The sequence below is a fragment of the Gopherus evgoodei genome, chromosome 3 (assembly GCF_007399415.2).
Source record: "Gopherus evgoodei ecotype Sinaloan lineage chromosome 3, rGopEvg1_v1.p, whole genome shotgun sequence".
Lineage (NCBI taxonomy): Eukaryota > Metazoa > Chordata > Testudines > Testudinidae > Gopherus > Gopherus evgoodei.
The window spans coordinates 184,598,001-184,612,217 of record NC_044324.1 but is presented as its reverse complement, the minus strand read 5'-3'; the positions used below and the strand labels follow the sequence as shown (position 1 = coordinate 184,612,217).

Here is a 14,217-nt window from a genome sequence, read left to right as displayed (position 1 = left end):
ATATATGAGAGACTTAAGAAGTTCAATGTATTTAATTTATCCAAGAGAAGGTTAGGAGGTGACTTGATCCCAGAATACCAGTCCCTAGAGGGGAAGAGACTTCTGATAGTAAAGAGCTCTTTAATCTAACAGAAGAATGCATAATGAGATTCAATGGTTGGAAGCTAGACAAATTCAGACCAGAAATAAATAGCAAATTTATTTCTATTATGGTAAGAGTAATTAACAATTGGAATAACTTACTTAGGGATGTGATTGATTCTAAATCACATGAAGTCTTAAATGAAGACTGGGTGATCTCTTTCTGAAAGATATACTATAGTTCTCACAGAAGTTATGAGCTTGATGCATTAATTACTGGTAAAATTCTATTGCCTGTGTTATGCAAGAAGTCAGACTAAATGATAACAATGGTCCCGTCTGTTATTAAAACCTACCAGTCAGGAACCAGTGAAAGACACTGGAACGGAAAATATGTCAAATGCAAGATCTGTGAAATATCTGGAACACTGCAAGAAGGCTATCTATAGATCTTAGATTGTAAACCTTCCTGGACAGGGTTCTCTCTCAGTCTCTCTCTGTAAGGCACTAGCACATCTCTAGGTTGCATAATAATAATGATAATATGGTAGAAAAATCCAACCCAAAGTAGCCATGGTATGACACCATGACTCTCCAAAACATACAGCAATACTCTTGATTCGGGTCTATATATCTTGTCCTTTCCACTAATATGTTATGTAGGCCAGAATCTGTCTAGTTGCCTAACTTGGTGCAATGCCATTAATCTGATTCATCTATTATAAACTATATAATCAAGAAACCTTTTTACTGAAAACGATTTGTCTGATACAATCCACTTGAGGAAATCAGGTTTCTTCACACCATTGCTTCCTCCCCTAAGTGAGTAATATTTAAACAAATCTATTGCAAACTGTTAGAAGAGCCAAAACAGTCTGGAGTGTTATAAAGAAGGTACAAAGGAAGGTTAACTGGGATACCGACTTTGTGAAGTTTTAGAAAATGCCTTTTAGGCTGTCCATCAAAAGAAAAAAACAAACAAAAAAAGCCAATGGATTCTGTGTACACTAATCCCTTGTGGAAATTGTTTTTCTGTCGCTACATTTGGGGCTCTTGTATATCATCAGATGCCCCAGTAGCCATTCCACAGACTTCCTGGACAATGGCATGCAGAGATCTAATTAAAGAGTATGTCAGAACAGGCATTAAGATAGTTATCTTAACAGAACTCTACAGAGTACAGATGGTCACCGTAACCTAGAAATATCTGTTCTGCTTGAAATGATCTACTCCCCATCAAAAAATAATTCAAGGAAATGACCATTTAAAATTTGAGAGTTATTTTAAAATGCAGAATAAAACTTTCCACCAAAGTCCTGATTACCAATTAAGTACTGTCCCACGTAGGATACCCTAGCACAAGTAGCCATGTTGGCACTTTGTCAGTCAAATGAGCTCAACAGCATGGGCGGTGCTCTATGGTAGTTATTTTTCTGAAGAAGTTTACTTTGAAGAGAATATTGCGACTGTTTTAGTAAAAGAAACAAAACATATTTTGAAATGGTCTTGCTATTTATGTAGGTCCTTCTATGGACACCATCACTGTAATAATAGCCAAGTCCCCCACAAACATTAATGAATTTACTGCACAGCATTCCTGTGCTTTAGAGAAGTAACATTACCCTCATTTCACAGATGGAGACCTGGGAGAAGCATGATAAATTCTTGCTCACTGTCCCACAGGGAATCTATGACTGACTCAGGAATATAATCCAGGTCTCCTGAGACAATCAGGTGCCTTACACCCATCATTTCCTACCTCAGACTGCATTTGGCCTGTGCAATGCACTGCACTTTAATGCATAATGCTCTTTTTACTAATAAGAGTCACACAGTAGTGGCCCTGCCCCATTGGATGGCACGTTTTAGCAGTTAGGTTATCTGCTGACTGTGTAGTGGCATAATTTGACTATTTGCACACTGAACTAAGGTCCAAATACTTCTCATTTATGTATAATTGCTCCAGATAAATGAATAACCAGAATATTTTATCCATCATCCATTTTTTAAGAGAGTGCTTTGTAAGTGTGGGTAAAAAAATAGGATGAAATTTTCACTGGAACATAGACAGAATGTTGTTGTGCTTTAGCAAGTGTCACTGTAATAAGAAAAACTCAGGATGTTCATTACACAGGCCCATATTTCCAGAGGAGCCTCCCTGCTAACTTATGCCAAACTCCCAGATAAAATCTAAGGAAACATCTATTCTATGAAACATTCAAACACTAATGGCTACATTCATCTCTGTGTAGATTCTGTCTTGTCTTGTTCTATCTGTTTTGGACCGTCGAATTTTTGAGGCAGGGATTGTTTTGGTACCATCAATCTGCTATGCAGCACCATATTCACTTAGAGTGCAAATGTTTAGCAATGAGAGGCTTTGGTAAATCTTGTAATCCTCTTTAGTGCATATTCTGGAGGAAATCCTATGTTTATGCATATGAACAGAGTGTACCAGCCTTCTAATAACATCTATTTCTTAAGAGGTTTTAAATGATTAACACACAGAAAGACAAAATAGGTACATAGCTCCCTCTAAAACTTGTTTTCAGGATGGTACTGGTCATTAGGTGGTGTGGATCAAACAATATATGTAGTCAAAGATGGGAGAACAGAATTGGCTCAGATTAATAGGAGTTGGAATGGCTCTCCAGGTTAGAATACAACCTGTCAAATAGACCATAAAATACTTCTTCAATTACTTCTATGATGGCAGGGGGAGAGACTTAATGGTCTAATATCTCTTTCCAGTTCTAATATCTATACTCTCTATGAAGAGACAATTTCCCTCCCCTCCAAAGTGCCACTTATGAGGCCGAAAAAAAAAACCAAAACAAAATCACAAAGTGTTTTCATATTTTTTTCCATTTGTGATTCCATAAATCCAGTTCCATATTACCTCCTCACTGTCTTACTCAGATAAACCAAAATGAGGATTCATTATACTGGAGAGGGCAGAATTTAAGCTTCTCAGTTTCATTGCAGAATGAACTTTTATATCAACTAACCAGTAATCTATGGTATTTGAAGATTTATATACATTAGTTCAAAAGTATATGGTGGAATTCTACACTGAAAGAGGACTAAAGAAGAATTATTTTATTCCACTGATCTCTTCTTCACTTGTATTCAGTCAGATCTGCTTATTTTACTGAATATAATATGCTCTATCACTTTTCACTCCTGTTAGCTAAACAGAGCCAACACAACTAATGGAGAACGAGCTGGATTCTATTCTGACTTGCACATCAGATAAAATGGCTCATTAAGTTTCAGTTGCAGAATCTTTATGTTTATGGTGATGATGCAAACACCAGAAAGATACCATAGCAGAGTCACTTTGCAGAGTACAAGAATGCTTTAAAATAGTTCTGAGTCATCTTCATAATTATTCACAAACCTTTACAATATGTTTCCCCAATTTTCATGTCCACTCTGCTTTGCACTACACCATGAAGCAAAGCAGCTGAAAACCAGACTCAAAGGGCCACAAGGCATAAGCTGTTTTAATTTACAGAAGGAACTGGACTGGTCCTGAGTCCCAGAATCTTGGGCCACAGGAGGGCTAGAGGTTCTCTTTCCCTCTTCCCTACCAAATGCAACTCAGAGAATTTCAGCCAAATATTCCAACCAAATTATATACACTGTATGCATACAATAATTACAACCGTGTTCGTAAACCAACAGGAAGAGTAATCAACTCTTCTAGCTGTACATAAATAAATACAATGTGACAAAATTCAATCAAGAACATCACTGAAAACAGTGCAAAAAGTCTCCATTGTTACATTTATTTCCCTTATTTTTATTCTTTTCCTTATCTCTTATGCAAACAGTGCAGATTACTAGGAAAAAATGCAAAAAATAATATCAGCTTGAGGACTGCAAAACCAAAATAATCTGTTGAGATACAGCTTAAAATCTATAGCCAGTTCAAATGCATTACGCCCCACCAGTCATGGCATTTAAAACTGACAACACAAAGATGCTAAATATATCTTGCACAAATTTTGGTACCAGTGAACAACTCTGATCTATATTCAAAGCAGAGCAATTAATGAACAGATTCTATTCTTCCCAGTGAGTTTTTAAAACTATTACCGCGGGAAATGTGCTAACTACACGGGGCAGGAACATTCATAAAGTTGCATCCTTAGGACAATTATTATGCTTGTAGTCTGTTGCTTTATTTAGAAATTTGTGATCCATTCCTTAATATACTGTAATATACTAGCAGTGTATCTTATACTTAATTGAATATCCAAAATTTCAGTTTTCTCAGTTCACAGAAGCAATACTTGCTAGTTCACATAAAAAGATTCATAACATTTTTAAAAAAATCCCTCATACAAAATCCTTTACATACCCTCAAGTCCATTGTAATGGCTGTAGTTTCTTTTCCCCAAAATACTTCGGGATGAATGATTAGGGGTTGCGAGCATTCGTTTCGCAGCTGGGGTTTGAAGGCTTGGCATTGACCTCACTACATTAGGTTTCATTGCAGGATGAATCTCTGTTGGGGTTGAGGGGGGAGGAGATTGTAAATATTTCATTTTAAAATGTTTTATCTACTCATTTTATCTATTAAAAGTACATTTCATTTTCCAATGAACTCAAAGTCAATTTTCCAGGTCTAGGATGGTTCCAGCAGGGGTGAAAGTAACTTACAGAACTTACTAGTACAGCCGGAGTCCTGAGGGGGGCATGGCCTCATTCAGAAGAGGCGTGGCCTCAACCGGAAGAGGTGGTGCATCTCAAGATTTAAAGGCCCGGGAGCTCTGAGCCCTTTAAATCACGGTCCCAGCCCGGCTGCCGGAGCCGCGGGCCGGATTTAAAGAGCTCTGGGCTGCCCGCAGCGGCGAGGAGCTCTGAGCCCTTTAAATCCCAGCCGCGGCCGCGAGCAGCCCAGAGCCCATTCAATCCCTGCCGTGGAAGCCGGTGCAGTCCGGCATGGCGTACTGGACCGTACCAGCTTACTTTCACCTCTGGTTTCCAGGCCTAGCATGTTTCCAAACTTTTACATAATGGTGCAGTCTCAAGTCTTTGTTATCATGGCTCTCCCTAAGGTGAAACACATCTGGTTCATTCAGGGCTGCCTGAGGTAACTATCTTGATTGTTTAACTGTGTGTGTTCAGTAGGTTGGGAAAAAAACACCTCACCAAATTCCTTTGAAGTTTTGTGCTGGACAAAAATCACATTTGACCCTCACATTGGTGCACACAAGCTTATAACATTTACTCAGGTAAAACCCTTATACTATGTTTGGGTGTGTATATTATACTACAGTTGGGTCTAGTAACAGTGCATATTATTAAAGTTGCCCCAAACCTCCCATTATAAGACTGCTTTTAGTTGCTTATAACTTTGCCAAACTTTAGTCATTTGGACTGAAATTTTCCATGCTGAGTGTCTGCCTCAGGCAGATCTATTTTGGGGGGTGAAGGGAGAGAGGTAATTTCAGCCAAAACGGTTCCGCTGGTTTCTGAGAGAGAAGTGAAAAGAAATTACATTGTCTTCACCATGTTAAAATTCGGATGAACTTTTCTTGAAAAGCTCCATTGCCCCCATGCTTTGCAGTAGAGTCTTAAAATGTGTCAGTGTGGGAGAGGGGCATGGCTATGTGTCAGGAATGTGCCTTTTGTTTCCCCACGAAAAACTGCACACATTTGCCAAATTATCAGCCTTTGAAAAACTGCAGTTGACACATGCTCAGCAGAGACTTGTTAGGATTTGACACATGTTTTGAAATGTCTGTCCACACTGAGCATGCTCCAGCTGGGGCGCAGCTGCACTTTCCCTGCAATTACAACTGCGGGCCAAGGCAGGGCACCTGAACTTAGAGCAGGCAGATGCTCCCTCTCTCCTGTGCTTGTAATGACTCCCCCACTGCACCCAGACAGGATGGAGGGGAAGCTGCCTGACTGAAATGACAAAAGCCAAACTGAGGGGGTCAGTGAGGGGAGACAAGCTGAAGGGGATAAGGAGCCTGGAGAGGGAGGACTGGAGGCTGGCAGGGCGGAGAAAAGGAAATTGGGACTAGGACTTGGGATAGGGGGAGCCTGGGACTGGCTGGGCAAGGAGACTGGGATGAGGAGGGAAGACACAGATTGGATGAGGAGCGTGGAAAAGGAAAACACGAGCTGGAGGGCAGGGCATGACTTGAGCCTGGGAAGAGGGAGAGAGAGATTGGATGATGAACTGGGGGTGGGGCGGGGACTGGCTGGAATTAGAGATGGGGACATGGGAAGAGCTGGGATGTGGGAATGGCTCAAGAAGAGGATTGGGCGGGGACTGAGACGGGAACGACAGGAAGTCGAGGCAAGGATTTGCTGAGAAAGGAGACTGGGACTGGGATGAGAAGCCTGAGGAGGGCTGGAGACTGGGACTAGCTGGATGAGGAGCCAGGGTGGGCTAGCGACAAGAGCAGGACAAGGGCAGTTTGGAGGGAATAGTGCAGAAGGAGTCATGCTTACGGGGAACAGGAAGCAGAATCTCCCCACTAGAGAGACACTCCCAGAGGCAAATTAAGGTTTCCTGGGGCCTTGGGCCAGGAACTGGGGTGGGGCCAGAAATGAGAGGTCCAGGGTGCGGGAGGAGGCTCTGGGATGAGTCAGGGGATTAGAGTGCGGGGGGTGGGTGAGGGCTCCAGCTGGGGGTGCAGGCTCTGGAGTGGAGCTGGGGAGCAGGAGGAGGCTCTGGGCTGGGGCCGAGGGGTTGGGTGTGGGGGCTTCCCCTGCTGTCCCCAGGCCTTCTGCTGGGGCAGGCATTGGATCTTCCCTCTGTCCCGCAGCTGCTGCCGGCGACGGTGTCAGGGGGAGTATGGGGTCTTCCCCGTCCGGCGGCTTCTGCCAGGGATAGGGTCGGGGGGGGCACAGGGGCTTCTCTCATCCTGCAGCTTCTGCCAGGGGCTTCCGCCACCTGGCAGCAGATTTTTGCCAGGGCCACCGGGCATAGGCCCTATTGGCCCAATGGCTAATCCACCACTTTACATTCCTCTCCAGAGCTTGAAATGGAACGCAAAATTCCTGAGTCTCAGCATTCCTCTGCTGCCAGCAAATATCTGTGAAACCTTCTGGCAAAATGTCCCATGCCCCTCTAGTGCTGGTCCACAGAGGATAGCAACCCATTATTCCTATCAGTTAATCCAGTAGCTCAAGTGGCAGAGGTCTGCGTGATGAATCTAAAGGTTCTAACCTGCTGATGACCCACGTGGGTGACAATATGATACCATATGATAGAATTTCTGTTTTTTAAAACCCTAGGAAATTACACACAACAAAACTATGTGAAAAGAACATTACTCAGGTTATAAAGTCAACCATGCAAAAGTTAGGAAATGCCCGAATTAAAATTGCCTGGAAAATCAATATTAGGTCACATCCCAGGGATCTCATTTAGGTCACGTGCATAGCAGCACAACACATAACCACTGAGCATGACTCATTTTATATTTCCATTTCAGAGATCAAAAGTAAGGCAAATTAATACTTCAAGCACTTATTATAACATTTATACTGTGCTAATGCCTTGAAGCCAGCCAGGTTGGATATTGTGCTAGACACTGTATAAACATATAGGGTCAGATCCTCAAAAAATATTTAGGGTGCCTAATTGCCACTGACTTCAATGACAGTTAAAAAGTGCCTAATAACTTTGAGGATCCGGGCTCTAGTAAATTACAATCTTTACCCTCAAAGGGGTTATCTATCTCAGGTAACACTGCTAAGGAAATCAGAATACCAAAAATGAAAATAAATTAGGGACAATATTTTTTAAGTTGACTCAAGTTATGAACCTAAATAAGTGACCTAATTTTCAGAGGTACTGAGCACCTGTCACTCCAACTCGTCTCTTCTCAATTACTACAGGTACAAATGTTGACGGACGTCTTCCAAGTGGAAAAGCAGCTATGCACTAGCGGACAATATAAGACACTCAAGTAAGCAAGATTCACTTCAGGGATTTTTGTTCACTACACACAATGAAAGCTAAATTGATTGCACAGGAGGGAATCTCAATCTCTCCAAGGAGGGGCCAATCTTTAATGCTTAGTCCTGCTGTGCAATACGCTCCTCAAGGAGCAGAAAAGGGATAATGGAAAGCCATGACTCCGAATGAGTAGGTAGGTGGAAGCCCTTTTGACATTCTTTCAAAGAATGAAGAGAAAAAATGATCTCCTATGAGGCATAACTAAATGTGTTCTAACAAATATTTGACGGAATGGTTTGGAAAAATGAACAGCAGATCTCTGAGATATGGCATGGGATGAATTTTAGAAGCAAAACAATATCCCACAGATTGTATAAGGTCAGACTTTATCTTATTCAAATATGCACACTAAGCAACACTAAAAGCCACCTACTAGCCACCTTCTGTGGAGCTATTTCATCAGTTGTACTGTTCAGATTTGTAATTGAAACAAACAAATTGGTAAAAGAGAAACAGAGCGAATATTTTCATAATTAATCTTTTCATAATAATTTCATCATTTTCACTCTGCAGGCCCACTTTCAGGGGGATAATAGTTCGTGGGAATATGCTGTCCTCTGTTTTCCCAAATAGGCCCAGGTAATTCAACTCAGCATAGGAAACTAGATGGCTTAAGGTTGAATTTGCAGCTATTTAGGGAACAAGCAGCTGTGTTTTTTCCTCGATAAGCATAAGGCCACTACTGAAGGACAAGAATACATGTTTTTGGACTTTTGAGGCCAAAAGATGTCCAGATTAATAAATAACATCTACCCAGGACTCTTTCTAAAAGTTCCCATTTGTCAGTTTTAGACATCAGTTTATTAATACTGGGAAAAATCTTGAGACTTTTATTATTTATTCTGTGTAGATAGATAGACAGACAGACAGACAATGGGAATTTCAGTGAATACTGTGGGTTGATTTCCACTGCCAGTTACACCTGTGTAAGTTGAGAGTAACACCATTGGCTTCATAGCATCACTTCAGATTTACACGGGGGTAATAGTTGGCTCACTCTTTGTTGCTCTGCTTATTCTTAATGCTTATCTCTACTTCCTTGAACCTCTAAGAATTAGATTGATGTCTTTATATGGAATAGTATAGCTCAAAGGGCTTTCCCTATCTCTGTAGTGAATGCATAAATATTTAATTGCCATCAGTGGCCCCTTTTGAAGATGACAGTTTTTGATTTATTAATATTGAGCTAAAAATACTGGAATCTCCCTCATCCCCTTCTCTCCAGTATCCCCTTCTTCCACTTTTTCTTCCTAGGAGCTGTGATCCAAATATGTCATAAAATGCTGATATAGTCTCTTTCCTGTTTTTGTACTGGATAACATCACATCTTTCTAAGCAGGTTTGTAGATTAGAAAAAATTGGTAACATCGTAGAATGGAACTCTGAAAAGTGCTCAGCACTGGCCTAACTCTGCTCCCTGTCAAGACCACCATCGAGTGATTTTGAAAATGTCACCACTGGGATATCAGAGTGGTAGCCTTGTTAGTCTGTATCCCCAAAAGAGTCTGGTGGCACCTTAAAGACTAACAGATTTATTTGGGCATAAGCTTTCATGGCTAAAAACCCACTTCTTCAGATGCATGGAGTGAAAATTACAGATACAAGCATAAATATATCGGCATATCAAGAGAAGGGAAGTGGAGAACCAGTGATGACAAGGCCAATTCAGTCAGAGTGGATGTAGTCCACTCACAATAATTGATGAGAAGGTGTCAATACCAAGAAAGGGAAAATTGCTGCTGTATTGATCCAGCCACGCCCAGTCCCTATTCAAGCCCAAATTAATAGTTTTAAGTTTGCAAATGAATTGTAGCTGTGCAGTTTCTCTTTGAAGTCTGTCCCCCCAACCTGAAGCCCCCAACCTGAAGCAAATACTCACCAGCAACTACACACCACACCAGCCCAGGTGCCAATCTCTGTGACAAACCCTGTTGTCTACTCTGTCCCCATATCTACTCTAGCGACACCATCATAGGACCCAACCACATCAGCCACACCATCAGGGCTCATTCACCTTCGCATCTACTAATGTGATATAGGCCATCATGTGCCAGCAATGCCATTCTGCCATGTACATTGGCCAAACCAGACAGACTCTACGTAAAAGCATAAATGGACACAAATCAGACATCAGGAATGGTAACATACAAAGCCAGTAGGAGAGCACTTCAATCTCCCTGGACATTCAATAACAGATTTAAAAGTAGTCATCTTTAACAAAAAAACTTTGAAAACTGAGCTACAATTCATATGCAAACTTAACACCATTAATTTGGGCTTGAATAGGGACTGGGAGTGGCTGGCTCACTACAAAAGCAATTTTCCCTCCCTCGATATTAACACTTCTTCATCAATTATTGGGAGTGGACCACATCCATCTTCACTGAACTGGCCCTCTCATCACTAGTTCTCCACTTGTGAAGTAACTCCCTTCTCTTCATGTGCCAATATATTTATGCCTGTATATGTAATTTTCACTCCATGCATCTGAAGAAGTGGGTTTTTTACTTATGAAAGCTTATGTCCAAATAAATCTGTTAGTTTTTAAGGTGCCACTGGACAACTCATTACCATTGAGATAAAAATTATTTTAAAAAACCCAACAGATTGCTAGATCATTTTTCACATGCTAAATATGCCATTTCACACCAATGACTAAAGGCATTCTAACTAAATATTGCAAGCTCAAATAATTAGAATAGCACATCTGAGCTTTTAATAATGTATTTTCTTATTCATACTGTTGCCATGTTGTTATGAATTCCCTTATTGATGAGTAGGATTTTTAAATACTGTTAAAGTATTGACATCTCACTTTACTCAAAGGAAAAATACTCACCTAAATACCCAATGATACAAGACAGTGGTTTTCTAGTGCTTTTGATCTTCAGAGGACTTCCAACTATTTCACAATGTCGGTCTGCATCTGAGGATAAAAAAAATTTAGAGAGTTTAAAAAAAAATTTAATTTAACAGGCTAGTTCACAAATTACATAAATAATTATGGTACATCTGTACATTTCCTCTACGTATTCTTAGTATGACATATTACTGACTAAAAAAAAATGTTCTTTTTATCTTGTATTCCTCTGATGCACACATACTAAAGACTAGGATGCAACATCAGGACATATGCTCATCTATGTAAACATGAAAAGATAATATTTGAGAGAACCTATTTTTAGTACACCTAGTGGCTACAAAATCTTTTGGAAAATGACCAACTCTGTGCAAAAGAAAACATCATGAAGATGAAAAAGTGATTTTTAAAAAAATGAATAAAAATCACAACGAAAACAGTCCTGGGCATTAACAGATACCTCTAATGGTCTAATTAAACAGAAGGCCTCATTGCATTAGTTTTTTACAGGCTTGTCTGGCTCTGAAATTATGAATTAACTATGAGAAAGGATCATTATTTAAGATTTGGAACTCGCTAAATACTCTGCCTACGCTATCCTGGTAATGTGGTGTTATATATCGCTCCTACTAAGTAAAATGTAACACTGTAGTTGATTATTACAAGGATAAGCTTAAAAGAAACCTACTATAACAAGTTCCCAATAACGATATTTATCAACAGAAAAACGTATCTTTCATAAATAGAAACTATGGGTTAAATCCTGGCTGCAAAGAAGTCAATGGGAATTTTGCCATTGACTTCAATCAGGCCAGGACTTCATCATTATTATATTACATATTTTTACCTCAGTTTGCACTTTTGAGAAGGTCCTTCAGCTGTATTCATTATATTCTGCATTTTTTGTGTACCCTATATCAAAGTCATTACATGGGATGTTTGAATTTACCTCGTTTCAGACAGAGGACTTCATCCATCAGTCAGAACAGAAATCATGCAGGAGGTTTATTAGCTCATAAAAGTACTCATCAGACTGCTCATAACCTACTGTAAGAAGTTTCAGGCAGAGAAAAAAAATAAAGTACTCAGCACAAATATCCCAAGTGTTGCATAATTAGCTGTCACAGGATGAGGAATGGGATTCAAAAGAATCAGTTATGGGGCCAATAGTATATTGGAGATTCTTTTTTTATTTCTTTTAAACTTTCTCGAGTCTTGTTGTCATTTAAATTTGACAAGAATGCAGATGAACAGTTTTACCATTGACTTGAATGAATGGAAGCCAAATACATCATTTTTTAAAAATAGTTGGAAAGACTGATTGGTCTCTTTTCCAGTAGCACTAGGAATAATCATATAGTTATTTCAGTGTGCCCCGCGTAAATGTATATTGTTTAGTTCAAAAGTAGGCTAATTTCCACATACTTTGCACATCCCAAACTCCCACTGCTTCTTACACAAACACATATTATATGCAGGTACATGCACCAACAAACACAATATATATTTATACATACATGTGTGTGATCCAATCTGCTAAAAATAGGGATTCGAGCATCTGACTCCAAAATTCAACCATTTATCCAGTCTCTACTTTGCCTCTGCCTTGTATTTAGTTTTTAAATAAAGAATTCCTTCCTATTCATTTTATCCCAGTACGAAATGATAAACACACACAAACACCCTTGTGGTCAGGAGTACCATATAGGTCAATTTATATTTGAGAAAAAGAAAGGTGAAATTGCACCTTCCAGAAATTTGTAATTTCATACACAAGTTCCATGCAATCCTATGAAAAATTTGCATGGTGCTTTGCCAGATCAATAACAGCTGCAGCATTTATTTTCAAACTTTGATTTTTCATAAAGGTAAATTCACAAGCTTTATTAATAGGCTATAAAATCTTCATAATGGTTAAAATATATTAAGCAGCATACGAGGAGAAATGAAATGATTATATTCTCTGTGCTCCTACTGCAAATTTCATTAGACAGCTGATATCTGAGAAGCTCAAAATCTCGAGATCTCAAATACTCTAAAAGCCAAGTACACAGAGTACTTTATATTAAACTACAAATGCTCTTCTTGGTAAAAAATGCATTAGGACTAACTCAGCAAACATTATTAAGTAACTTAAAACTGCTACACTTGAGATATTTTAAATGAGAGAAGAGAAAGATGTTTCTCCATTGACTCCCTTAGTAGGATAAACACAGTAGATATTTTTACAGCTACTTTGGGGAGGGGAAGCAGCCACTGTGAAGTAACATGTGAGATAAACTTCGCATTTTCTGTAAAATGTCATTGGATCAGGGTAAGGAAGTCATGTGCCAGACTGTGGGCATGGGTCTGAAACACAGCCCAACTACCGTACTGTGGTCATACTGCTTGACCACTACAGAGAGGCAGCAGAACAGCCTTTTCCTAAAACAGTCAAAATCATTTTTAAAACAGTATTCTATATAGTTACCTCTCACAGTATAGGCATATGCTGCTGATTCCCTGATGCTCTGTTCCAGAATCATGGATTTCTGGTTAAGCTGTGTAAAATACTGAACTCAAAAACCAACAGTTTATAAACGGCATTTATTACTGACATGTTTAATGCTCATCTTTCAAAAATGCCTACCCACATGTTCCTTGTCAAGAAGTTGGGCAGGATCCAGGAAGAGGGCTGCCTGGGTTCTCAGAGAAATCAGTCTGTCTTTTAAAGGTATGTCTGGTCTTTTGAAGTTTACAAGGGAGGTTGATCCTGCAACATGTGCTTAACTTTATAAACTGGAGGGCTGATCCTGTTCCCATTATAGTTAATTGCAGAACTCCCATTTGACTTCACTGATGCATAATCAAGCCTTAGTAGTGGTCTCAGAGAAGTAATTGGGATTATTACCACCATGAAATCCTGGCCCCAATGAAGCCAATGGGAATCTCACACTGGGGCCAGAATTTCATCCCTACCCTCTTGAGCATGTACATAAGTCTTTGCTAGATTGGGGTCTATGTTTGTAGGAGTTTTTATTGCTATTTATGGTAATAGCCTTGTCTTTCCTACTGGAAGACAGATAGATTGATGTTTCAATAGGATTAACATTAAAGTTCCCCTAGAGCCAGGTGTTCTTTTAAGGTTTGGTGAAAACCTATTAAAATACATTCATTGAATTAGAATGTTAAAAATAAAACTAAACCACAAATCCTGGTAATAAATATTTCATAATAACTCTTATGTAAGACTCTGTCAAATTAAGAATAAAAACCCCTCACTATTAGTTACAGAATCTCATATCTA

At 39.6% G+C, this 14,217-nt stretch overlaps 1 protein-coding gene across 1 annotated transcript in view; it reads right to left on the bottom strand.

Moving 5' to 3' along the window:
- Positions 1-14,217, bottom strand: part of MTA3 (metastasis associated 1 family member 3) — a 211,571-nt gene that overhangs the window by 11,408 nt on the left and 185,946 nt on the right. Inside the window, exons 15-16 of the mRNA XM_030557652.1 lie at positions 10,911-10,997; positions 4,448-4,594 (exon numbers count right to left, since the gene is read on the bottom strand). Coding sequence (XP_030413512.1) covers positions 4,448-4,594; positions 10,911-10,997 — 234 coding nt within the window. The remainder of the gene's footprint in view (positions 1-4,447; positions 4,595-10,910; positions 10,998-14,217) is intronic.